This window comes from Castor canadensis, chromosome 7 (assembly GCF_047511655.1).
Source record: "Castor canadensis chromosome 7, mCasCan1.hap1v2, whole genome shotgun sequence".
Classification (NCBI taxonomy): domain Eukaryota; kingdom Metazoa; phylum Chordata; class Mammalia; order Rodentia; family Castoridae; genus Castor; species Castor canadensis.
The window spans coordinates 89,619,140-89,646,963 of record NC_133392.1 but is presented as its reverse complement, the minus strand read 5'-3'; the positions used below and the strand labels follow the sequence as shown (position 1 = coordinate 89,646,963).

Below are 27,824 nucleotides of genomic sequence, written 5' to 3'. Positions count from 1 at the left end.
GGAGGGCCAATTTGGGCTTTCATCTGAGTTTTTGTGAACTTAAAACAAATCTGTGCAGTAGCTGACAGCCCATAATTGATGTTCTGGTGATATTTAATTTCAGCAAAGTTAATGTTATTAATTTAAACTTGATTGGCTGGTAGATAAAACAGAGGTGTGCTAATGAAACTTGACGGAGTTTGCTTTGGAAATGAGATGAAAATATTTTCTCTCCACTAAAAAATATTCAATACCATCTAAATTATTTTTGGTGCAAGTAGATTTTCTAAGGGGAACATCGAGAAGCACTGAAGTTATGTCAAAGTCAACGAGGATGAAAATAAAGACCACCCTGGGGGAAAACTGGATTCGTGGCTTGCACTTATTGAAAATGCAAAGCAGTGAAGCCTCTGTTGGGCAGCCAAGGAATGGAGGTGTTGGTGTTAGGTGGGTCAATGTCACTCACTGCGCAAATATTTGTAAGTAAACACATCTTTCAATGGCCAAGCTGCTTGTCAAGGGTGAGTCTTTCTAGAGAACTGGGTGTGGAACTCCCCCACCCTCACTCCAGGATCTGGCAAAGCCCAATACTCCTTTTGAACTCAAAAAATACATTTTCAAAGATGTATATATATACACACACAGGTAAAGAAAGGCACCTCCGTGCCTCCTTAACCAACATTTTTCAGAGAGAAATTGGGAGAGATTTACAGCAATGGGGTCATTGAAGACTTCTGTCTTCATCTTGATCCTTCACCTTCTAGAAGGGGTCCTGAGCGATTCTCTCATTCAGCTGAACAACAACGGCTATGAAGGCATCATCATTGCAATTGACCCCAATGTGTCAGAGGATGAAGCCCTCATTCAACAAATAAAGGTTAGTTCAAAGTGGTAATTCTCTGTGCTTTGGTGGTTAGTGATCAATAGTAATTATCTGAACAAGCATAATGAAGTGATAAAGAGAATGACAGCTCTCCCACTTCACTGCATGACACTGGCAAGCTATTTTCTATGGCTGAGTCTGTTTCTTCATCTGTAAAATGGAAATAATAACCCTTCAGCCATTAAATTCCTATGAAGGATGGAATAAAATCAACACACATAACTCAAAGTTAGATACGTCATTGGCACTTAATAAATGATGTATTTATTGATTGTGGACTATTTCACTAAAAGTTATTTTGTTCTACATTAGGGAAGCTTCAGCTGTCTTTGGCAGATATCATGAGATGTGCAGAGGGTAATTCCTTTGTCTGATGTTACTGCTGGCACATGTTAGGCTCTTTTTATTCCCCTAATTGTAACCCCTTTCCCTGTGATGCTGCATAGGAACTCAGGATGTAAGCTCTGTAACAACCCAGACCCTTCCAGTGGGAGGAACCCTGCATTTTTATCAGTCTCAAAGCAAGGGGTCCTCTCCTGGTGGGCTGCCGAGAGGCAGCACCTCACCCTGTTAACCTCTTCCAAGGAGGGAGGAAAGGCACAAAGAAGCTGCTTGTTGAGAGAGATGTCCAAACTGTTGTCAGGTGAAGGGATAAGAGAAGCTCTTAGAAAACAGCAAAGGGTTAGAAATAAGATGAAAATACCTTATAAAAGACCACCCTGGAATTTCGCCCTAGCACATCCAGAGTTAGTCTTGTGTAAGTAAGAGTCTTGGTGGCCTCTGAACTTGGAAATGACATCAGTATGTTCCTCTCCATTTCCAGATCTGTAGTGTTGAGGAACCTCACTCACCTTGAACTTTGGAATCTTTCCAAGATCCAGGGGAGACTTCCCCTGGTGCCCTTGTAGGGGCAGAGCCTCTAAATCAAGCTTTTAAAATACTTGGTTCAGCTGTACAGTCCTCAAGATTTCCCCCTACATGACTGGTAGAGGGCACTGCAGCAGTTCCAGTCACAGCATCAGTGCTTCTGCAGATGTTCCTTGGGGAAACCCTGGGTGCACACTTCACAGAAGAGAAGGGTTATCCTGTTCTTTCTCTTTGTTTCTGTTTCTGACTCTATCTCTGTCTCTCTCTCTCTCTGTCTCTCTCTCTCTCTCTGTTTCTCTTTCTCTCTCTCTCTCTCTCCCTCACACACACACACACACACACACACACAAACAAGCACTGCCTGTCTTGGCATGGTTGCCACAGTTTGCCACTAATTTATTCAGTCAGTCATTTGTTCATTCATTCAAAAATGCTTAGAATATCTACATCATGTCAGGCACCAGGAATCCAGTTGTGAAAAAACTATTCCTATCCTTAAGGAGTTTGGGCCCACACTATAAGGCTCTCACTCCCACCCTTCTCTCACTGGAAAGTTAAATATCTACTTGGATATGAAGTCATCTTCTGAGAATCTGAAACAGATGTCACATGTTTCTATTAAAACATGGAAGACAAGAGCATTTCCTATTACCTGTTCATTCTCCTGGGAGACACTGAAAATTCACATCTCACAAGTCAAATTGTAATATAACACTCTTCTTAGAAAATTTTTGCTGAATTTAACTCTATTTTAAAATTTTTTACAAGAATATAAGGTGAAACTCTCCTAGTGATTTTTAAAGTGTGGGTTTTTGTAAGAGGGAAATGCAAATCATTAAGATTACTTAAAAAAAAAAAACTAGAAAGGCAGCCATTATTGTCACTATTTGAAAGGAGGGAAGTAAGGCTTGGAAAGATAAAATAAATTCCCTAAGTTTGTCCCCTTGGGAAGTGGAGGAGCAGGATTCAGCTTGGGTCGATATCCAAGCACCTCCTCCCCATATGCTGTGAACTGTTCTCCTAAAGTCTCCCCTAGGCCCAGAGCCTTGTGCAGATCTGCTCCAGCCAAGACTTTGCTCCTGCAATGATCCCTTATTTCTTTTGCATTATCAGCCTTTCCATTCATATACAAATGTTATAATAGTCTCCGTTAAAATAAACAAACCCTTGCCTCACTTCTCCATGTCTTCACCCCTGGCTCTCTTGAGCCTGTGCACAGGGAGCTGTTGTCTCCCTTGCACTAACTTGACTCACCCACCGTGCCCAAGGCACTGGTCACTTCCTACTCCTCATCCCACAGCGTGGCGTGCACCAACTGTCCTTCTACAACTCCCTTGCAGGCGCCTCCTCTGCCTGCCTCAAAATGCTTGATTTCCCTTCTCTCCTCTGTCAACACTCAGTGGTCCTTCCCACAGCGATCGCTTAAGACTCTCCTATCTTGTCATGATGCAGTGAGGGAGTCTGCAGAAGCGTTTGATACTGCTGCGCTCTCATTTTGGAGAAATGAAGCTATGTGTAATTTGAAAATGCATAATGATGTCATTTCTTAATATCTAACTCTCAGTACTACAACAAAAATACATGCTGCCATAACATTCACTTAGTATTAAATTTAACTTAGTTTAATATTAAATCCCCAATTATTTTGAGATGCAGCCAGTGTTGAGGTCACATTCATTTCGAGCTTCCCTCCACTGCTCTTTGTTGTAAAACCTTGAGAATATACTCTCTAATTCTCAGATTCTCTCTCAAATGTTTGTTGATGCTCAAGGTATCAAATGCAATGAAATTACCACATGACATTTAATGAGCACTTGTGCTAAGAAAGCATCGCTCCCACTGCTCCACATGTTCCATTTTACTTTATTCCTCACTCCAACCTTATCAGGTAGGCACTAGAATTCTCCATTTTGTAAGTTCAGGATTGGAAAGTGCCTAACATCCCACAAGACGTGGTGAATCACAGAGAATTACCAGCTGCGTCTAGAGGCGCATTGCTCACCGTTACCCGTGGCCCCCAGGAGGTGGTAAATGCTCAGAAAGGTTAGCTGCTTTATTAATAAAGGTATTTCCACATTTCCTCTTCCCAGCCAGTCTTTTGAAAAGTAAAGTATACATACAGTTATTCACTCATAGTCCTTACACGTGTCTTCTTTCTTTCCAGGACATGGTGACTCAGGCATCTCCATACCTGTTTGAAGCAACAGGGAAAAGATTTTACTTCAAAAGTGTGGCCATTTTGATTCCTGAAAACTGGACAACAAAACCTGACTACGTGAGGCCAAAACTCGAGACCTTCAAAAATGTGAGAGCATCAAGTTCTTTCAAAGTTCATTGTCTTCTGTAATCTAAGTTTCTTTTTTTAAATCAAAATACTCTAGAATCAAATGAAATTATTTCTAAATACTCAGTATGAATGAGGTCAATTTCTTTGCAAAAAATGCTGTGATAATAAAGTTTTTTTTAAATTTTAGGCTGATGTTCTGGTTGCTGAACGTAATCCTCCAGATAATGACGAACCCTACACTGAGCAAGTAGGAATGTGTGGAGAAATGGGTGAAAGGATTCATTTGACTCCTGACTTCTTAGCAGGAAAGAAGTCGCTTGAATATGGACCACAAGGTATGGGTACAGATAAAATATTCCACTATGTTACTCACAATATAGTAACTGTGTTTTCAAAGTGGAGAAACAATTTCCTCATCTTCATGAGTGATCCCACGTAGGAATTACTATGTATAAACCGAGTATAAAAAAAAAACCATGTTTTTTCATCACTTAAAACAGGAATTCTGAATAGTTCATTTCTCAGGCGTAATCTTACTTATTAGTTTGCATATGTGTATAAATGTTGTATTTTACTTTGGGAAATTATTATAGTGCCAGGTAAGGTAATTACTGTGTGTAGTGTTAGGCTGCTGTAGATCTGAGGAGACAGTGCTCAAGTTCCTTCCTGCAATTCATGTGGCAGCCACCAGGTGGTGTTATACAGCGCTCAGGCTTTACGTGCATTCAAATTATAAACTGATCTTCGCCTATCCCGATGCAGGAGGCCTTGGGGGGACTCAGTCTTCATTTTTATCAAGTTTCCTGGTGATGCTAACACTGTTGATCTGTGTGCCACTCTATGAAGAGCAAACAGAATATTCTTGCAGTTCAGCTAAGGCTGAAGCAAGAGCATTGCAAGTTCAAGGCCAGCCTGGGCTATATAATAAGACCTTGTCTCAGAAAACAAATTTATATGAGCCATATAGAGCAAACTGGAGGGAATGTCAAACAAGCAACAAAGCACATGTAGCAAGTGTTTTCTAAGTATGCTCAAATGTGACTGGTTATTAAATAACTACATTAGATTTCTTTATGTCTCAAAAAGATTAGAACCCTCCAGAATCAGTTTGATTTTCTTTACTTGAACAGACAAGGTAGAGAAAATAAGCAACCAAACAAATGCGGCCTGTTGCCTCCATGCAAATGGAGCCCCAAATACACTACAGCATTGATCTGGGAGGGTCAAACCTACCTCTTGGTTGTTCAGCAACACTCCATTTCACCTCCAAAACAGGAGCAGAAAATTCCCAGCCTGTGGTTCAACAAATATGTATCAAATTAGTTTACCAAACTGCTCCATCTCATTCCTGAGCCTGCTCTAATTATCATGGTCATATATGAAACCATTCCTTTATAATGTCTCCTTTCTGCTCCCCGACAGTCCTCCCTTACCTTACCAGCACCTACAGAGTACAGTGCAAATCCGTAGTGTGGGTTATTAGGGCTTCCTTAGCACGTCTCTGCTTGCCCAACCCTCCAAATGCAACCTTTGACTTTACAGTTCAGAAAAACTAAGTTTTGTATATAAGTCACTAAGATTCTTCCAGGTTTAATAAATATTTTACTGAGAGCCTATTAATTTCTAGACACTACAAACCCAGATAGTTCAGTGAGGAAGCCACAGTGCCTGTTTCCACAGAGATAAGAGTCTAACTTGGATCAAAGCAAGTAAGCAGCAAAGGTAGCATAGTGGATGTAATGGAAGTGCACAGCAGGAGGCTGATATAGTCTGAGTGTGTCAGGGAAGACATCTGGGTGGATTTTGAAAGAAGGATTGGAGTTATTGGGCAAAGACAGAAAAGGAAATTCCAAGGACCTGAGATGAACAGAGCATTGTGTGGCCTACAGCCTTAAAATTCAGAAATTTATTGCAATTGTAGAGTTTTGAAAGTTGGTGGAGTACATCAGGAAATAAAGCTGTGAAGAGGAACAGGCCTGAATCATCAGGCATCCTCAATGCCATGCTAAGGAACTGGACTTAACTGTCATGCCACAGGCATTTTAGTTATTTGATCGTGAGTGTCCTCCACTCGATGGAGCCCTGGGTGAGGACAGGGCAGCCGGCTCGTCTTTCTAGATGCCTACTTAACATTTGATGAGCCAAAATAAGTATTTGTATTTTACAGAAAGGTACACTTGTTGTAATAGATCATTCAAACCTAGCAACATAGGATAAACATTGAGAAGAATTAATTTCTCCATGTATGAGAAGGTTATTTTAAAATACTTACTGTATTCTGGTGTTTAAAATATTTTCTCACAGGTAGGGCATTTGTCCATGAGTGGGCCCATCTAAGATGGGGAGTGTTTGATGAATACAATAATGACCAGAAATTCTACTTATCCAATGGAAAACCCAAAGCAGTAAGGTATGTACATTTAGGCTTCACATATCCAAAACAATTTTAACGTGAAACCAATTTTTCTTTGAATTGATTACTTTAAGAAAATTTGCCTTCTGTCTTATTTTCCATCTCTAAGTTATTCTTTCTTAGTGCATTCTTTTTCAAATTTCCACAAAACTACCACTTTTGTTTATTTTACAAGTGTTTCAACAAATTGAATTCTCTGCTTTGCAGCTATAAATCATTTCCCTCTTAAAAAAAAGTATATAACTCTAATAAATCGTATAGGTAACATACAGTGTCTCCATCTTCCTGCAACAGAATCCATGACCCAAGCAGGACTACTGGGGGCTCTTTGATGCAGAATATTATCCATTATAAATGGGCCTGGAAGAGACTGAGGAACTACCTTAAAAGACAGTCTAAATGTTAAAAGCAAAACAAAACAAAATCATCTCAGAGTTCAAATTGAAACCAGTGGTATCAATAGTAAACAAAACTGAATCACACTTGGAAAGTACTGTTGGCAGCCATAGTTTTTCTGGGCAAATTCTTGCAAACAACAGCTTCCATGTGTATAGACAGCTTTAGTATAAACATAGAGTGATAGGGAACCTACCAGTTTATGTTAAAGAGTTGGCATAATTCAGATGCTAACACCTGACAGATGGAGTGAAAAAACATTGTAGTTAAAGCTCTCTAAAAAATAGAGGCAAAGACTTTAAATAAAAGGATAATGAAGTCCAGTTGGTAGAATTAAGGGGCTAGCAAACATACTGAGGCCTCGTATTGCTTCCAGCAACCCAAAATGTAATTTTAGATAAGTAATTGATATACACATCAAGTAAAGTAAAAAAAAAATGGTATTCCAATATTTCAAAAGTAACTTGATTTATTCCTGAGTTAAAAAGCAATCATTTATTTATTTATTTGATTTTTTGATACACAGCCTTACCACTTAGCTCAGGTGGCCTAGCACTCTCTCTGTAACCCAGGTAAACCTCAAACATCATCCTCATGCCTCAGTGCAGCAATTACCTATTTCTAAAGACTGGAAGTTGATACAACACCCTCTCCACTTCTGTTTCCAGTCCTGTTGGGTAGATGGCTCTTTAAAGGAATGCATCTTTGTCTCACTTACCATCTACACTTTGTACAGTCATTTCCAAGAAAAGCTGCACTGGGTACAGAACTCACATTTACCCTCTCATTTCCCGCATGTGAACATTACTGGTCTCTACTTCTCCCATTCAATCTCTGTCAGCCCAGTGCACTTCCATTATATCTTCGCTCATTGTTGGAACTCTAGCAACATAAACAGACAAGTAACACAATGCTTCCTATAGCCATGCTTAGTTGGCTGGCTTCCTTCAGCTCCTACTTTCTGCATTGCACAGAACATGGCCCACGGTCACTTCCCTGACATGATCATATGTTGGCTTGACTTTTCAAATCTCAGCCACTGGGCACCATTCCAAACCCAACATCTGCCTTTCCCCTTTCTCTTTTCTACGCTTCCATATAGTAAGACAATATATCGTCCCTTGAGAGAAAAGCAGATTAGTACATATTCCTTCTTAATATCAGTATATTCTTCCTTCCACAGATAACTATGTACCCCATTAGCAAGACTGATATGATTGGTGTGTCCTCTTAAAAATAAATTGTATTATAATATATCAATAATATTTATTGGTCCTTATCTTTCAAACTTTTTAATTATTTCAAGGCCTAGAAGTAATCACCAAAATGATAGTACTGCCCAGAACAGGCTATTACCTTAATATGATACAGAATATCTATCAATGCCAACTTATTACCAACAGCAAAACTCTAAAGAATTCCCAGGAATGAGACGAGAGTGGTCACTGGGATTGTAGTTATCTAAATTCGCTTAGGAAGTCATAGCTGAAGCAATAGTACAAAAAGGGAGGTACAAAAAAGGGCTACCAGAAAGGAAGCGAGAAAGTGGCTTTTATGCAAATAATATGTAGTCCACTTAGAAAAACCCAAAGAAAAGAATACCCCATTTAGAAGAGTAGTAGAAAAAGCTCTAAAAAAGGTAGAAGACATTTGAAGAAAACTGTAGTCATTCTAAAAGGCTTAAAAGAAAATTAAGGTAGAGAAACTTTCAATACATTAAAGCCATAAATTCAATAAAAATTGATATGTAAGTTTTATGAAACTCTGGTCAAAAGAACAACCATTTTCATCTTATTTTAAAAATCTTAAAAGCTAAATATAGTGGTATATGCCTGTAAACCCAGGCATTTGGGAGGCTGAGATGGGAAGATCTTGAGTTTAGGCCAACCTGGGCTAAATGGCATAATAAGACCCCCTCTGAAAAAAACAAAACAGTATAGTCCTAGAGCTCATTCAACTAAGATCATTTCTGAAAAAGAATTGTAATACAGGGTACTTTTACTTGCCAAATTTTAAATATACTATAAAACTAAATGGACAGTTAGTCATTTTCATATATAATAATTTACCATTTAACATAGTTTGAATTATAATTCTGTCATGAAACATAAGATTTCTTTTTTAATTAATTAACAGACCCTCCTCCAGTTGAATAGATTCATTAAATATGAAAGCAAAATTAAGAAATATTAATATCAAATCTTAATAAATATAAAATCTGTGCAATAAAAGTCTTTGGATGTATTTAAGAATTACTAATATATTCCAAATTAATAACTACTAATAAATATCAAATTGCTATGTAGTAAAGATTTTTCTATACTCATAAGAATTGGTAAAAGAGATGGCCATAGTGGTACACGCCTCTAATCCTACCACTCAGGAGACTGAGACAAGAGAATGGTGACTTCAAAGTCAGCCTGGGATACATAGTGAGATCCATCTCAAAAAAAAGGAAAAAGACATAACTAAAAGAACAATGTGCAGAGCACCAGTGGCTCATGCCTATAATCCTATACTTAGGAGACTGAGCTCAGGAGGATCATGGTTCAAGGTCAGCCCAGGCAAATAGTTTGCACGACTCATCTCCAAAATAACCAGACTAAAATGGACTGAAGCTATGACTTAAGCAGAAGACCATCTGCTTTGCAAGCATGAAGCCCTGAGTTAAAACCCCAGTTCTACCAAAGAAACAAACAAAAAAGAACAATATAAATTAAAATTTTCACTGCACATGAGCCAAATATAAACTAAAAATGTTTTTTAAAAAAAGCTGCTGGCATGGTGGCACATGACTCAGCACTTGGGAGGCTGAATGAGAAGGACTGGAGTTCAAGGTCAGCCCAGGCTACATAGTGAGTTCAGGCTAATTTGCAATCCATGGTGAGACCTTGTCTCTAAATAAATAAATACATTAGTTAAAAGATAAAAAGATGTTCTTAAAACTAGAAAAAAGATTAAAAAAAATCAAACTTTTAGGACCTTACTATTGTCACACATGAAGAACTTTTGAAAATCAGTGAAACCCCGGTAGAAAAATAGGCAAAAGCAAAGAATAGATAATTCACAAAAGAAGAAAGATAAACAACCAACAAACATATAAAATGCCCATGCTTACTAGTAATCAGAGATGTGAACTGCACAAAGATGAGCTGCAACTGTCAGCGAGCAAGTGACTGTCACTGGCTTGAGTGTTCTCATGACAGCTGTTAGAGACATAAATTGGAAGAACGTTCCTGGAAAACCACTGGGTGACACAAATCAAAGTTCTAATTTTTTTCCTGGTTCTTGACCCAGCAACTTCATGTTTAAAAATCCCTTTTAAGGAAATGAGAGAATAAGCTGTAACAATAGGCTTTAAAATGTTCAAACTCTTGTATTTGATATTTTACTCTGGGAATCAGTCACATGACAAACTTGGAAATACAGTCAAAACTTCATGTAAAATTTTGTATATTTTATTTTTAGTACCAACAAATTAAAGGAGAAACTAAGTTAGGCTGAATTCATATCATAATACCAAAAGATGAAATTATTAAAATCACATTTTACAAGAATATTAAGTTATATGTTATAATGTTAAGAACACCAACGTGCTGCTTTTTAAAAGCAGAAAACAAAGCTATGTGTGCAATGTCATATGCTGATACATAGAAACCGCTTCAATGCGTGAACAATAGTTTAATTACGTGGTCAGACATGGCGTTTTCTTTTCTTCTTTATACTTTATGTGATTTTCTAAATATTCTTTCATCCTCATGTATGGTTGATATCCTCAGAAGGATAATTAAAAAATAAAGTGTGAGGGGGAAAGCATTCCATTTATAACAACAAAGTTCATAAGCATATAATATAAAACATTTACAGTATGCATGAATATAAAATTACTCTGCAAAAACTATCTGGAATAATGCAATTAGGAAAAAAACAAATGTGCAAATGGGAAATGTCAGCAAATCTTTGGGAGAAAGGAGAGCAGCTCCTGCTTTTGTAGGAATGAAGAGACTAGATTAGAAGGTGCCTAGTCTAGAACCATGATCCTCACCAATGCTAACAAGAGTCATTAGCAAGATTTAGCTTTTCTGCTACCTAGAAATAAATTCTGATACTGTTTGAGGGACCTCAGTTACTTTCTGGCCACAGAAATGACTTTGGTGAAAATTCAGAAGTTTTACCAACTATGGTCATGTGCTTGTTCCTTCGTTTAGAAGAAATCATACACAAGGCAATCTGTGGAAACTGAGTCCAGGGTCAAACCCACTGAAACGACTACGTTCCTCAACGTCTAACCTTAATGTATTTTCAGATGTTCAGCAGATATTATTGGTGATAACGTGGTAAAGAAGTGCCAGGGAGGCAGTTGTATCACCAAAGCATGCAGAATCGACAAATTAACAGGAACGTATGAAAAGGAATGTGAATTCGTACCGGAAACACAACAGACTGAGAAGGCTTCCATAATGTTTGCACAAAGTATTGATTCTGTAAGTTCCTTACTCTTTTTTCATTTCCTCCCCCAGACTGTTAATGAATTTGGTGAAGTTTTTCACTTAGGTACTTCAAGAGAAGATCAAATTTCAGGGAAACTACCAGCTTTAGGGAAGTCCGCAGCTGATTCTCGAGCGTCAAGCTGGAAGCACAATCAGGGATAAAGCCAACACCCCCCTTATCCTGTCCTATGTACGCTCTTTCTTCTTCGCCATCTCCCTTCTACTGGCTTTACCTGCATGGGATTTCTTCAAATCCCCTTCAAGTCATGCAAGCACAAAAATTCTTAGATGAGAGCTGCCAGGGACACTAGGACTAGTTAACAAAGACAAGAACAGCAGTCCTTAAGCTTCCCAAGAGTTCTTCTCAGGCTGCATAAAATTTGCCTTTGTTTTTAACTGAAAAATTTCTATCATTTTCATACTGTTAAAACCCTTGGGAATTTTTTTTTCATAATTTCAATAGCTTTAAAATATTTTTTATGGTGTTTTTAAATGACCAGTTTGTCATTAAAACAAATTAAACTTTGACTAATTATCCAAATGAGATTAAATGTATCAGCTAACTGACTTTAGTGGGAACCTTCTGAACTTCCCAGTATTATACAGAAAATTATGTATTCCCTCTGTAATGGAGGGTGAAATAACTTGCAAGAGTCTATCAATACCAATGTGACATGAATTTTTAAAGTTGATGCACCATGATTCACAAGGCCCATCCTTCCATCTGGTTTTGCAGTCCATTTTCAGATCTATTCAGACTTCCAAGAGGGGGTCCCAGATAATGTACAAGTGGCCCTTGACTTATCATATGTTTATGTCCTAATAAACTATCCCACGTTGAAAATACCATGAGTTGAAAATGAATCTCATGCACCCATAGAACATTATAGCTTAGCAACACAGTGCACTAGAGTATTGGTTGTTTACCTTTTTGTGGCCTTGTTGTGGCCTGGAAACCATGGCTCACTGTCACTATCCAGCATTGCAAGAATTTCTAATGCCAGAAAATACCAAAAACCAAAGTATGGTTTCTGCTAAATGTGCATCCCTTTCATACCATCATAAAGTAAAAAAAATTGTAGGTCATATCGTCATAAGTTGGAGACTGACTGCATTTTAAATTAGCTACAGAATTAAATCTGGTGCACAACCAGCTTTAGAAAAATCTGCCTGGGACTTACACAAAATGTTTTCAGGTTACCTTGCTAAAAGTAGCCGTACTGATAATATGACAACACTACCAAAGCAGAGGACCTGAAAAATGCAAATAAAGAGAAATACAAGTATTTTACAACTAATGATTACTTTCTAAATTACTAGAATTCCAGATTTTGAGATTATTAATTGAATGATAATACTATAAAGTTGCCAAGAGGAGGAACTACTTATTCCTCCTTTGTATACTGTGCCTCCTGGTTTTAGTCCCCCAAATACTAAGTATATAAACAAAAAAGAAAAGGGAAGGAACCATCAAATATTGACTGTGTTAGTATTGATGCTATGGCATATGTTTTCATGCAGTTCTTGCATAGTAACTATCACTATTTTGTAGATTAAAAAAAGTAAGGTTACTCAAAAAAAAAAAAAGAGGTTAAGATTGCTCAAAAATCAACAAACTTACATTGAAATTTTACTACATGTCAGACACTGGGCCAAATTTTGAGGAAGCAAAATTTGAGTCAGGTTTCTGCCATAGGTGTGTGTATAGCCCAACATGTACACTACAAGGTGAAAGGGGCCTTACTGATGTTTCTGCCATAGGTGTGTGTATAGCCCAACATGTACACTACAAGGTGAAAGGGGCCTTACTGATCTTTCTGCACTGTACTCCAAGGTCACAGAGGGCAGAGTGGAAATTCTCCAGGGGAAGGATAGAAAATGAGAGAACATTTGGGCAGTAACCTTTAGGCTGAAACATGAAGGTAGAGTTTACAATGCAGAAGATGGAGGAGGAACTTCTTAATAAAGTACCAAGACCCAGTGATATAGAAGTCTGGCTATAGTGGGAGAAACTAGAGACTTGGAATGCAAAGCCAGAATGGGAATGGAAAACAAAGCAAAAACCCAAACCTTAGAGACTGCTGCTTGCAGTGAGAAGTTGGCTTGCGAGCAATCATTAATCACATTAAGGGTCTTTGTACACGAGGATAGAGCTGTACAGGCAGCTGTGGGGAGTGGACAAATTGGAGGGAAAGCAAGATGGAAAAGTGAGATAGGAGACTGCAGTAGTCTGAGGAAGGAGCCATGAGGGCTTGAATGATGGAGATTCCATTAAAAAGAAAGAAAAGGTAATAAACTGGAAATAAAGTGAAATGTATTACTTTTGGTTATTTTGTAGGGGGAAGAAGGCAGGGAAACTCCCAGTTTCCTGATTTGGGTAACTGAATGCATAGTGGTGACATAAAGCTAGCAAATATGGGAGGATGAGGAACAGAGTTAGAGAAAGGTGTTGAGGTTGTTTATGAGCACTGGGAATTTGAGAAATCTGGGATATCCAAGTGAATTTTACAGAGCTGAAATGGTGGTGGATGTTGAAGGTTGTAATGTGGGGTATTGGTCAGTGAGTGAGAAATAAGGAAGTCAAGTGTAGTGGTGTAAGAATGGAAAGATAAGATAATACCAGGAAAAGAATGCTGAAGAGGGTGGCTTGAAGAGTGGTGATGGCTTAAAACAGCAAATCTGAGGAAGGAAGCAAGCTGCCTAGAGCAGATAAATGGATTGCTAAGGAGTACTGGAGGTCTAGTGAGGTTGGTTTGAGATAGGACTCTGGATCATGACTGTGATTTTCTCCAGCAGTGCTTTGCAATATTATAGGTTAGCAAGACAGATTGGGGGAAAATGGGGGCGTTAAATTATTAGATATTTTAATAAATAGTTTGCAGTTATTTATATCATGTTACTGACAATTTCAGGTAGTCGAATTCTGTACAGAACAAAACCACAATAAAGAAGCCCCAAACTTGCAAAACCAAAGATGCAACCTTCGAAGCACATGGGAAGTCATCAGTGAATCTGAGGACTTTAAGAAAACCACTCCTATGACAAGCCAGCCACCCACACCCACCTTCTCATTGCTACAGATTGGACAAAGAATTGTGTGTTTAGTCCTTGATAAGTCTGGAAGCATGTCGGTAAGTTTACTGAACCTGGTCTTCCAGACGCTGATCATACCTATGTGTACGATACGCTCTGGACCACAACTTGGAACTACCTGGGAATAAATATAACACAAGGGCCAGAACAATTGCAACAGCGTTGCCACGAGAATGCTCACCTCACCTGCATTCCACAGATTCAGTATCAACTGTCTCATTTACCAAATTAAACTGGTTTCAATTGATGAGCAAAGATCTGATGAATTACATAAGCTTAACAATTTTTACATCTTGCTAACAAAATATAAGTCTATAGTCATATATATGACTTATTGAGAACTATCACTAGTGCAAACATTATACTTCAATGATTGTGTAATATAGCTTTACCTTTTCCTATTTATGCAAGGGACCAAGCAGTCTACTTAAAGATGCTCCAAATATGTATGTAAAATTCCCCCATAGACGATATGCCTCAACTAAGCTGTTTGTTATTTACTCTACATTGAGGCAGCCACTCCCAAATGCCCTCTAGCCTATGTTGTTATTAATTTGCTCATTCAAACCCAACCTGACTTCTTTTCTCCTATTTGTCCATTCAGAGTGATAACCGCCTTAACCGAATGAATCAAGCCGGCAAGCTTTTCCTGCTGCAGACAGTGGAGGAAGGGTCCTGGGTTGGGATGGTGATGTTTGACAGCACTGCCTATGTACGAAGTGAACTCATACAGATAAACAGTGGAGCCGACAGGGATGCACTCACCAAAAGCTTACCCACCGTTTCCACAGGAGGGACATCCATCTGCTCTGGGCTTCGATCGGCATTTACTGTAAGATGTGCTTCCCTGTTGTAGTTTACCAGTGTTTAAGACTCTTTTCTTATGAAATTTTCATCTCCTATTTTAACAAACATGCCTAGTACCTAATTGAATTAGCAATGGTTCAAATGATGCAAAGACATAGGCCTCTTGAGCTATTCACTCGCTCATTCATTCATTCGTTTATTCATGCCTTCGTACTTTTCTGTATCCATGCATTCATGCTTTTCACATGCAAGCCTGCACTCAAAGTGTTTGTGGTGTGCCAAGCACTAAGAATACCAGGAAGGTCAAACAGGTACCACATCTGTCACAGAGAGTATAATCGTATTGGGGGGATGCACACCCCCAGATTGTAATTAGTGCCATGAGAGAAAGGTAAGCAAGAAACTAAAGGGCTCTCTTTTTTGTTTATTATCATTTTTATGACCACGTATTGTACAAAGGGGATTCATTAGAATATAGGCACACATGCATATTAAAGAGTATCTTCCATGAGAAAAAAAGACCTTCAAATATGGTGCAACTCTGAGGCAGGTGAACACTCCAAATTTCTGGGCACACATCTCTTTTTGGGAAAGAAGCAGAGGCCTTAGGAACTGTAACTATGATTGTGTTGCAGTCATATCTAAAGATCTCATTTGACCATCTAAACACATCATCCTTCACTTAGATATCCACGTCCCCTCATTTTCAACAAAATTAAGTAGAAATTCCTCTATCTAATGTTTGAGCTCTTTCTTGATAAAGCACCTACCTACCTTTCCAGGGACTCTCTTCCAGGTATCCTGTGTTTAAGCAAAATGAATCACCTGTCCTTCAGAGCATCCACATTTGTGTCAGGCTAGCTCCTCACCTGGAGTACTTTTTCCTCCATTCTTTGAATCTCAAATCACATTCACTCTTCAAACACCCATCACAGACACCATCTACTTCTTGAGATCTTTCCTGATCCTTTCAACTGTATAGAAAGTTGTCTTTCTGAATCCTCTCTTTTTAAAAAATCTCTTAAGATTTCTAGGGTCTTCTTATAGTCTATCATGTGTTTAAATGAAGTAAAACCTTAAGGATGAGACTTATCTTTTTACCTCCCAGGCTGCTGACACAATGTCCTTTATACAGGAAGTCCTTAGTAAATAAAATTAAATTGAGGTCATTCTCATTCTCACCCCAAAGACAACATGCTTTCAGACTATTGAAAGTGTACTCCTTTCCTAATAAACTTTACTACCACTTTCACTAAAAAGCAAAAAACAAACAAACAAAAAAAACCCCACAAACATAAATTGAGTTATTTGATGCATTAATAATACCTGGTACTTAATTGCTTCAAATATTCTGGGTTTATTTAGAGGCTATTTAACCTCACAAAACAAAGAACAGGAGGCTGAATGACACATGCTGGCCTAAGGTCTCAGAACCTTGCAAAGTCTTAGGCAGTTCTGCCCTCTACCTTGCTGGTTGGGCATAGAACACACTAATGCGTCTTGGGGCTGTTCTAGCTTTTCATGCGGCTGCAGAGGGCTGGTGGAGTGGCTCAAGTGGTACAGCTTCTGCCTAGCAAGTGTGAATATCAAGCTCTGAGTTTAAACCCCAGTATCCTGCTCCCCCCAAAAAAAACCAAGTGGCAGCAGAAACATGTAGTTTTCAGCTCATGTAGTTTGATGGTCCCCAACCATTCCCTTAATATTGTCTGTCCCTCTATCACTTTTATTCCATCTTGAAGGTCAGTGCTCTAAAAGTACTTTCTATTGCATATCCAGTCTCCAGACCAGGCACCTGAGTTCTGTTGCCTCTGCCACCACCCACACTTTGGTTAAAGACGTAAATGAGGGATGAAGGTTGATGGTGAAATCACTGATGCACTGTACCGAAGCCTGCTAAGCAAAATCCCAGGGGCAATGATTCATGCCAGGTGGCATGGTGGTGTCCAGGGAATTTCTGGGTCTGCATTTTCCATTTAGATGGGTGAAACAGTGAGGGCACAACTGAAATTTAGAATGTTCCTCTTCTGCAGTGGAGTGTGGGGTGGAGGAGCCTGTGTGACCTCAGGGTAATGAGGCAAAGGCTCCTTGGATCCTCCACTGTTCAGATCCCTGCTGGTTCCTGTTGCAGGAGCTTGGTCAGGTCTGTCCTGGGCTTCTTGCAGTGGTGTTTGTGTAATAACAGGACTTTGCTTTGTTCTCTGGGCAGTGGTTTTCCCCAACTGACTCAGTCCCATCCTGGATCTCTTTGGATGACTAGGAATTGGGGATTAATAGGAACAAAATGTTTTGCTTTAATCAAAAGGGATATGAAAATTTTTATCTGTTCCTAAGATATGGTTAATGACTAGTCATAACTAATGCCTGGCATTAACAGCTGATAGTGTCAGACTGGTAAGTATCAAACAAGCTAAAATCTCCCCTGGATCCTATATCTCACCCAAATAACCCCATTAAGAGGATGTTTTCCGAAGGCATCTGGAGGCCTGTCAAGGAGAGATCAGGTGAAGAAAAGTAGACAAACATTTGTTAGTCCCCAGTACTGCCCAACAGGACCAGTATCAGGCTAGCAAAGAGAAAGGACATCTGTGAAGCTCTGTAGTGTTGTTGTTCTAAAATTGTATCGCTGCAAAATGGTCAGATACCTCCTGAACACTCCCAGACACCTTTGTTTGTTTCCTCTGGAATTTCTCCTTTGCCCCTTATAAGTGCAATTGACACAAACACCTTGGTCACCCCAAGTCTGCTAACTTATGCCCTGCACTTTATCCTTAGGTGATTAAGAAGAAATACACAACAGATGGGTCTGAAATTGTGCTGCTGACAGATGGGGAGGACAACACTATAAGTGGGTGCACTAACGAGGTGAAGCAGAGCGGAGCCATCATCCACACAGTTGCCCTGGGGCCCTCTGCAGCTAAAGAATTAGAAGAGCTGTCCAAAATGACTGGTAAGGGATCATTGTCTCTCTCACTACATCGAGCTCCACTGAACCAGAGAGCAGGGGAAGGGGAGATGGGAAGAGATGGGGTCATCTCCACCAACTAGCTCCCTTTCCCCTAAGTGGCTGTTAACACTGACTCTACCCAGTTATTTTAAAGCTTTGGTTGTATGATTACGACAGTCTGGAGAAGATAGGACTAGCAAAGCACCCTAGTGAGGACATGGGGTGCTCTTCCCAGGTGTCTTATGAGGACTAGGAGGAATCTAATAGGTTAACCAGGAGACACTTACTTGCAGTTGGCAGCTGACTCAGAGACAGCCCTGGAGAGGCAGGTGACAAGTGACAAGCCACTAAATACATACTACCATAGTACAAGTGCTCCATTTGTAATAGGAAGTATGATGGGCACAAAAGAAGGGAAACATCTGACTTTACCTAAGGAAGAAGAGTCCAAGAGGAGGGGAAGGAGTCACAGGGAAAGGATAAAAAGCCTGGTGAACAATGCAGAAGGTCACTCTAACAATGCAACACACAATGTATTAGGCGTCTAAGTCCCATATACACACAGACGGTTCAAATAGATCCTAAATGCCCCTGGCTTCTTTAGAAAAGTAGCTGAGCACATTTTCCTTCTTTTTTAACCTAGGATAATATTAGAGACAAAAACGATTACACTGACAGGACTGTTTGAGCCTGACACTAACGTCTCCTACACTTGGTGTCCCAGAGGCAGAACCTGAGACAGGGATCTGGGGGCATGTTATTTATAAGGAAGGCTCTCAGGAGAAAATGAGGGGGGGGATGGACAAGAGTAGAGGAAGTTGCTAAGCACAGATGTAGACTTAGAGTTCAGAAGACTCCCCACCCAGGAGGCTTTGGACCAGAACTGCATCACAGACTTGGCCACACTTGAAGCAAGAGGGATGCCTTTTGTATTGCTGTGTCTGTCAGTCAATGGCTGTGAACTGTCAGGGCAGGACATAAGTGAGGGATGTGTAATTTTTCTAGGTAGGATGGTCTTTGTTGATAATAATTCTCTGGAAAAAGAGGCATCCAGAAACCATTAGGAGCAGGCACTTAGAGCAGGAGGAAGAGACGCACACACCTGGATAAGGGGTGGATAATGACATCAATGACATTACAAAAATACTTTCCTTAACTTTGGATGGCATTTAATAGTTTAAAAGTGATTTCACACCAACTATCGTAGTTATTCTAAAGACCCCAACACTGCCAGGCCTGGTGTATAATCTTATTTTTGTTATGTTTTACTTTTCTGTTACTGTCCCTTTGTTCACTATTATTTCTTGCTGTTGCCACATATACATCTTTACTGATTTAAAATATATCTCTAAAGCCAAGTTTGTTAGAATTATATATCAAATAAGGGTAAATCTATCAGGTTAGAATAGGCTCAATGGATTCTCTCATGTAGAAAGTACATGACCTTTAAACTGCAGATTTTATGATATTCATTTTTGCCCCTCAGACATTTATGGCTGATCTGTAGATAGTTGAAGTAGCCACATGACAAAGATGTTAGTGAGGCAATTATTTATAGACTTAAAAATCAGTATTAATTCTGAGTTAATGTGAGCATAGACTTAATGTGGATCTATTTTACTCTACAAAGTGGAATATTTGATATTATGTGTGCTGTTATCTTAAAGGCAGCTACAATGTTGCAAATACTTGCTTCCTGGAAAATAACTTGGATAATGGCATTGCATTTTAGGAGGTTTACAGATGTACGCTTCAGATGAGGCTCAGAACAATGGCCTTATTGATGCTTTTGCGGCCCTTTCATCAGGAAATGGAGCTGTATCTCAGCGGTCCATCCAGGTTGGAGTTCATACTTTCTGTTTTTCATGTTTATGCACAATCATAGCCAAGATGGAAGCTTTAATGGTTAAACACTTCAGTTCCACATTCCTGTAGTACTGAATTACAATAGAAGGTTGAGTCCAATATCAGTTGCAATGCAACACTACTCATCTAAACAAGGCAATTAGTGTGCTAGTCTGGAAACAAACTAAGGGACTCCTTCATAGAAACTAGAAACAACGAATTTTCTGTTTTGCTGAGAAGCACCCATCACATGTAATTAGCTCAGAATCTTCTTCAGAATAGATCATCTCAATTACAAATTTTGTGGGACAAGTGTTTAGAGATTATTTACTCTGTTTTTCCATTGCCTCAAATCCCTACTACTTGCCAGAATTTTTATATAATGGATGGAAAGCACTTTGCACTGTGCAAAACCCATGACACCATCCAAATACCCAGTTCTCAGTCTTGGATCTGCCATTAATTAACCATAGGCCCAAAACTTTTCCCCTCTGCATATGAACCAGAAAACCTTCATGGGCCATCTCATTCTAAAATTCAAGAAAACCAACTTATCTTTCAAAGCCTTGGAACTATTTTTTGAAAGGACAAATGTATTTTCAAATGCTTTTATAGTAGGTGCAGAAATTACTCACATGTGATATTTTAAACTAGAGAGAGTAAACAATCAACACTAACACCTGTGTGAATATGTGACTTTTATTATGAAAGTTTGCATAAAGACAGAGGAATCCTGGAATGACAAAGCCGAAAAGACAGATTTCAAAACAATAGGCTTTTAGGTTGAGTCATGTGGAATTTATTCAATTTAAGAAGATAGCAGTTCTACCTATCTGGGTGATCTTAGATCAGATTTAGAAAATTAAACTCAAAGGCCTGGTTTTGGAAAGAAAGGAGAATATTCTAGAAAAGTAGTTAAATTGATGAAAGTATAGGCAGTGTCTATGAATTACTTTTGTATTTAAGAACCTAACAGGGAAAGAGAGATGGAGAAATGAGAATTAAGAAGGACTTATTTACCAACCTTCCACAAAAATCAGGTCTTCAGCATCACATCCAGGATCATTCCTAATCAATCTGTGAAAGTAGAAAACCTGGCTGCATGCCCAGGTTCATTCAAACAGGTATCAATTTAGGGATAATCGGTAACTATCTAGGAGACAGTTCTCAAAATCACATTTCCTACAGAAGTCAGTTAATCCTTCCCCACTACAATCCCTGCTCTGCAGGGACTCTACAGTACTCTGGGTTATTGATTTATTTCATTTATCTTCATAGGAACTGCCATGATAGTAACACTTGCAATGAGTTATCTGTATTTCATACAATTTATATGTGGATAAGGGTTTATAGTCCTGTAAAACACCAGAGCTATGCACACTAGTAACTATGAGTAAACAACAATGTGATGAATATTAAAGGACTGACAGAAATAAAACCCTATGGGAAAGCACACAGAAAGGAGAGAAGATTTACATCAAATAAATGAGATGAACATCAGAGAAAGCTTCATGGAGAAAGTGATGTTTGAACTGAATTCTGAATGATGAGTAAGGCTTAGACAAATGAAAAGGAGTGTAAACACTTCTAAGAAAACCAGAGTATGATAAAATCAGAGATTCATAAGGATTCTTTTGGGAAGTGGCTTGGTTTGAGTAGATGAAGGAATATTATGGAAAATAAGGCTAGAAAGGAAATTAGATGTGAACCATAATAGTCCTAAACACCAAACCCAGGACTCAGCATCACTGAAGGCTTTCTATGGATACTTGGAAGTTGGGGCAGAGTAGAAAGACCATGAGATGTGAGTTGTATTTTCCAGAAAGTAAAGAGTTGTTTTTCTTAACAGCTGGAGAGTAAGGGAGCAACCCTAAAGAACAGTCAGTGGATGAATGGCACAGTGATTGTGGACAGCACCGTGGGAAAGGAAACCTTATTTCTTGTCACCTGGACAACACAGCCTCCCCAAATCCTTCTTTGGGATCCCAGTGGGAAGAAACAAGATGGCTTTGTAGTGGACACAAACACCAAAATGGCCTACCTTCAAATCCCAGGCATTGCTACAGTATGGAGTTTTTTTTTTCTTCTTCTTCTTCTTCTTCTTCTTATAATTTAACAAAATAAAATTTTTAGAGAGCAATTGTAGCTTTTTAAACGGCAGTGTTTACTAAAAGGAGAGTCAGTACTGAGTCAAGAAGAGTACAATGAAAAAATGTTCATCTTTTGAAAAATTATTCAGTTTGCAAGCAAGTCAAGAGAAAGAAAATTGGTGATATTTTGTCCAGAAAATAAAGAGAGATTATTTCCTTTAACTGAAAAGCCTATCTCTTGAAAAACTCATGCAATGATAAATGACACAGCTTTTGGACCTCATTTTTCCTGACTAGGATTTTCTTGACAATGGGAACCAGTTAGTTGAAACACATTGACGGTTGCCATGACTGACAAAGTATCAAAGATGCATCTTCTAGATAAGTTTGTAGCGTGCTTGTATCAGATAGGCTTTTCTTATAAGTGATGTTGAAGTCAGGTCTTTGTCACCCACAGTTACTCATTGGAAATGTCCATATCTATTTTGATCAGGTTGGCCTTTGGAAATACAGTCTGCAAGCAAGCTCACAAACCCTGACTCTAACTGTCACCTCCCGTGCATCCAGTGCTAATCTGGCTCCAATCACAGTGACCTCCAGGATGAACAAGGACACAGGCAAATACCCCAGCCCTATGATAATTTATGCAAATATTCGTCAAGGAGTCTTTCCAATTCTCAGGGCCACTGTCACAGCCTTGATTGAATCAGTGAACGGAAAAACAGTTACCTTGGAATTACTGGACAATGGAGCAGGTAACCATCAAAGATATTGCAAAATACTTCTTTCTTTTTCCAAGAAGCAACTAGGGAATGGCAGGAAAGCATGGTCTTGTGAGGACAGTTAAAGCAGTGAGAATGGCACTGAGGGGGTCTGGTTGAATGAGTTCTCTGCTTCCACTTAATTCCTCCATTCCAAAATGTTGGAAAACATGAAGAAGGCCCTACCTTTAGCTTCTGCAAAGGCAAAATGCATGAGTGGCTTGAGCTCCAGAGGCTCGGAGACTCCAAAGAGTTGTCAGACCTCCAAACTAAGTGATTGTAAATTAATAGCTCTTTTATGTTAAGTTCTCTCCCTCCACCCCGTCATATGTATATGTGTGTAAACACAAACATATATATGCATATAAAGACATATATACAAAGACATACATATCTTCATTTTATTTTCACTGCACACTTTTCAAAATATTATTCCAACATTATGGGTGAAGATACAGAGACATTATGGGTGAAGATACAGAGGCTGTCACATTTTAAAAGTGGCAGAGGTGTATTTCATCACAGTTCTATATGATTCCTATACCTATGTTGACTTTATGTTAGCGTGCTCCTAAAGTGGACATTCTGCCAATTATTCTTGTATCTAAGAAATCTATCAGAGGGAAAGAGAATTCTGCATTTCTTTTCAGAAGGAACATGTCTGCTTAATGTGATGCAAGCATCCTTATTGGAAGAAGTTCTATGAATGAATTTACTACCTAAATCTACCTGGGGGAGAAGTCATGAATTTTATTAAATAAGTATGTGACACTTTCTTCTCCAGTCACATATATAGAGCTATTCAATTTGTTTCAACAGGTAATTTACTGGATAGTTACCTATGTTGGTTATAACAGAAACACATAACATGATCTCTGATTTCAAAAAGAAAGACCATTTCAGGAAGAAAAAATGTACACACATAAAACTATCTCCAACATGCACACATACACTGTTAAAAGAAGTAGGGCCTCATCCTTCACATAATCAAACCTCAAAGTCTCTGGAGATAATGCTGAATTTCTCTTTGCTTTGAAAAGTTTAACTCACACACAGATTGGAATGATAAAAATGCCCAGTTCTTTTAGGATATTCATTAATTCCTTCATTTCTTTGTCAAGGTGCTGATGCTACCAAGAATGATGGTGTCTATTCAAGATATTTTACAGCTTACGATACAAATGGTAGATACAGTGTAAAAATATGGGCTCTGGGAGGAGCTCATTCAGACACACAGAGAGCAATACCACAGCAAAATGGAGCCATGTATATGCCTGGCTGGATTGAGAATGGTAAGCAATCTGGAGCAACAAACCTGGCTTGAGTAGAAGGCTTGGGGTCAAGAGGAAGCCATTAAGCCTGTGAGGCAGAATAGTGCAGGATTAATTCATGATTTCTCAACCTTGCCCCTACTGACATTTTGGGTCAGATAAATCATTTGTTGTTGGGCACTGTCTTATGCATCCATCATAGGAGGCTTAGCAGCAGCCCTGACCTCCACTCACTAGATGGCAGTAGCAGCCCCCTAGTTATGATAATCAAAATGTTCCCAGGCATTGTCTGTTGTCTTATAAATGAACTAAACAGCCTCTGCTTGAAACCAGTGGATAGAGCATAGCTTTGGACTGCCTTGGTTCAAATTCCATCTCTAACAAATAAAATATAAAATCTCCTTGTACTTCATTTTCTTCCATTGAAAAACAGGGATAATAAAGGTAATGGCCTCACAGATTAGTAATGAAAAATAAACAAGGAAATACACTTAATAAGCTGTTACTGGCAAATGGTGAGTATTCGATATGTGATTTGTTATTTTTTCAGTAAATTTTAAAACATTTTGTAATAAAGCTCTTTCCACTGATACTATCATTTCCACAAAGTGAAATAAAAATAACTACTTAGGACTTGTTATTTATATCAATATCATTATTGTAAACCCACTGTCTTCCTTTCGTCCTCTTCCCTCCTGCTCAGACAGGAGAATAGTAGACAAACCTATCAGCCAGCACACTGAGTTCACAGGTAACCAGGTAGGAAAGTCATGTCCATGAAATAGACAACTCTGGTGCAACCTGATTTGGGGTCTTGTCACAGAACATCTGAAATGTGGGAGGAAAAAGTAGAGTAGGAAGAGGGTGATCCAATAAAAAACGGGGAGTATAGCCATTTTGTGATGTTGCTTACCATATTTTGAGTAATTTTTAATACAGGTGAAATCAAATGGAATCCACCACGCTCTGAAATTAATAATACTCTTCAACACAAGCAAGTGTGTTTCAGCAGAACATCTTCGGGAGGTTCGTTTGTGGCCTCCAATGTCCCAAACACTCCCATCCTTGACCTCTTTCCACCTTGTCAAATCACTGACCTGAAGGCAAGAATCCAAGGGGACAATCTCATTAATCTGACTTGGACAGCTCCTGGGGACGATTATGATCAAGGGCAAGGTAAGCTGAACAGAGAGTGGCCCCTGTCAAGCAGAGGTGCAGAAGGAGATGAGGCAGGCAGGTATACTGACATGCCCCCAAGGGCAGAAAGCAGGGGGATTTTGAATGTCCTCTGAAATGAAAGGTAAAGATTTTTAAATAAAAGAAGTTTAAAATTTGAAAAGCTGGTCTACCTGAAGAGAAAGAGGTTTCAGCAGTTTTTTTTTTTTTTTTGAAATGATCTTGCCAAAAGGTCTCTTAAGAAATATTGTTTTCATTAGTGATTCCTGGAGAAAGACTGGAATTAGAGTACAAACATCTTTGGAAGAAATCACAGATCCTGCCAGACTTTGCCTTTTGGAAGTGTGATCTGTAGACTGCAGAATGTACATTGCAAGAATGCTTATTAGAAACACAGAACTTCAGGCCTCACTGCAGAGCTAACAAACACGAGCTGTGTTTTCTATTCTTCTCAACATTAATGTTTGAGAAGCATTAGCATGACAACACTGTCAAAAAATTGGCAGTAACTAAACAGCCTCTGGTCAGCCAAGCCGTCCTCTGCCCAGAAATACTGACCGAGGCTTTAAGTCATGACCAATCGAATTTTACATTTATTGCTTTGTCAGGATACACAAACAAGAACACAAAGTATCTATTAACCTTTGTAAGTCTGTACCACTGATTCCATTTATTCATTGGAACTTTATGGGATGGTAACAGAATTTCTAGTAGACTTTCAAAGCTTCAGATTTGAATTCCAATTCATATCCTTTCCCCCTTTTTCTTTTTAGCTTACAAGTATATCATTCGAATAAGTACACGCATTCTTGATCTCAGAGACAAGTTCAATGAATCAGTTCAAGTGAATACTACTGATCTCATCCCGAAGGAGGCCAACTCTGAGGAAGTCTTTGTGTTTAAACCAGAAGGCATTATTTTTGAAAATGGGACGGATCTCTTCATTGCTATTCAGGCTGTTGATAAGACCAATCTGGAATCAGAAATATCCAACATTGCACAAGTATCTCTGTTTATTCCTCCTCCAGAGACACCTAGTTCTACTAGCACTCCGCCACTTTGCCCTGATGTTTATATCAACAGCACCATTCCTGGCATTCAAGTTTTGAAAATTGTGTGGAAGTGGATAGGGGAAATGCAAGTGTCACTAGGCTTGCATTGAGTTTTCATGAGAAATAAACATAAATCATCCATTTTTGATTATTGAACTTTCTAAAATGTATTTCAGATTTTCTGTAGGTGCACTATAATAAAATACAAGCTAAACAACTGGGTATGTATGTACCCATCACTCAGATCACTTAAAAACTTAATCATTGCTTACTCTTTTAATACTGATTTTTAAATACTAGAAAGAAGTGGCACTGGCATCAATAAGTGGGAGTACGTTTTAATTCATTTTAAAGAGCTTTGCCAGCTGAAAAGGACATGCAATTCCAGCTAACCAAATATTGTTGCTAAAAGTTGTTTGTTTTCTTTTGAAGGATACCAGAAATCCAAAGCCAAATGTTTCAAGTATGAATGGCCTGACTTTGTTACTTAGAAGCTCGGGCCAACATCATCAGGACTATGTCTTCTCTCTAAATCTGAGCAAGGATGATGTATTTAAGGAAGGGATTACTTTGTAGAAAGAAACAGTATGCTGAAGGATCTAAAAGCACAGAAATGTATGTTATGTGCATGAAATTATGAGAATCAGTGATGGGTGATGAGGAATAAAGTAGGAAAGAGAGCTTCAGGCCAGGTGTGAAGGTTGTGATTGAGAAATAAACATTCATTTTGCACTTTGTGTCAGTTGCTCTATTAATGACTTACATATATTAACTTGCTTAATGTAACTCAATTCATTCAACAAATAAATGTTCGTCAGCTGATAACTGCATTTCAGGTCTGTGCTAGATCCTGAGGATACAAAAATAAGTAAGAGTTGGCCTTTTTCATCATGAAATCAGGATGTAGACATTATCAGAATTTTGCTTGCGCAGTGGGGTTTTGAGGACCCCATGAAAGGCTGAAAAACAGTGGGAGAAGCTAGAAGCATAACAGGCAAAAGGGGAAGGAGAACAAAAGGAAAAAGGGATACAAATATAGACCCAGTCCTGTGGCAGTCCCCAGTGACTCCAAGGGTTGGTATTGCTGTGAAAGTGTTTCAGTTTCTCAGTCCATTAGCATACTGAGTTCAAGATGTAATGGCTGTCTTTATGATCAAAGACAAAATATCTAGGCTATTATTTCTACATAGACCCAAAATTTACTTCCTTGTTAAAGACCTTCTTTATTTCAAAACAGGATTTGAGGCCATTTAGAGATACACACAACAAAACAATAAAAAAATTTAAAGGTGGGATGAAGTACATATGTAATAAAAGTTAAAGCAAGGATCAGCATATCCAAAGCATAATATCATATTCTGTTAAGTTGCAATTATCATGTCAACATGTCATTTTGAGCTTGCAAGTAAGCAAGACAAAGGATACATGAATACAAGATTAATAGAATCTGCAGTTCAAAGCAAACCAGAG

The 27,824-nt window shown here is 38.7% G+C and overlaps 1 protein-coding gene across 1 annotated transcript; it reads left to right on the top strand.

Annotated features, from left to right (window-relative positions):
* The first annotated feature begins 621 nt into the window (after positions 1-621).
* Clca1 (chloride channel accessory 1) lies at positions 622-27,091 on the top strand. The gene is made up of 14 exons (XM_020151348.2): positions 622-856; positions 3,894-4,034; positions 4,204-4,351; positions 6,321-6,426; positions 11,132-11,309; positions 14,228-14,446; positions 15,013-15,240; positions 17,988-18,162; positions 19,892-19,998; positions 21,854-22,069; positions 22,588-22,849; positions 23,977-24,147; positions 25,066-25,302; positions 26,076-27,091. Exons 1-14 carry the CDS (start codon positions 695-697, stop codon positions 26,462-26,464), a joined length of 2,739 nt encoding a protein of 912 aa, XP_020006937.1. The 5' UTR covers positions 622-694; the 3' UTR covers positions 26,465-27,091.
* Positions 27,092-27,824: the final 733 nt, after the last annotated feature.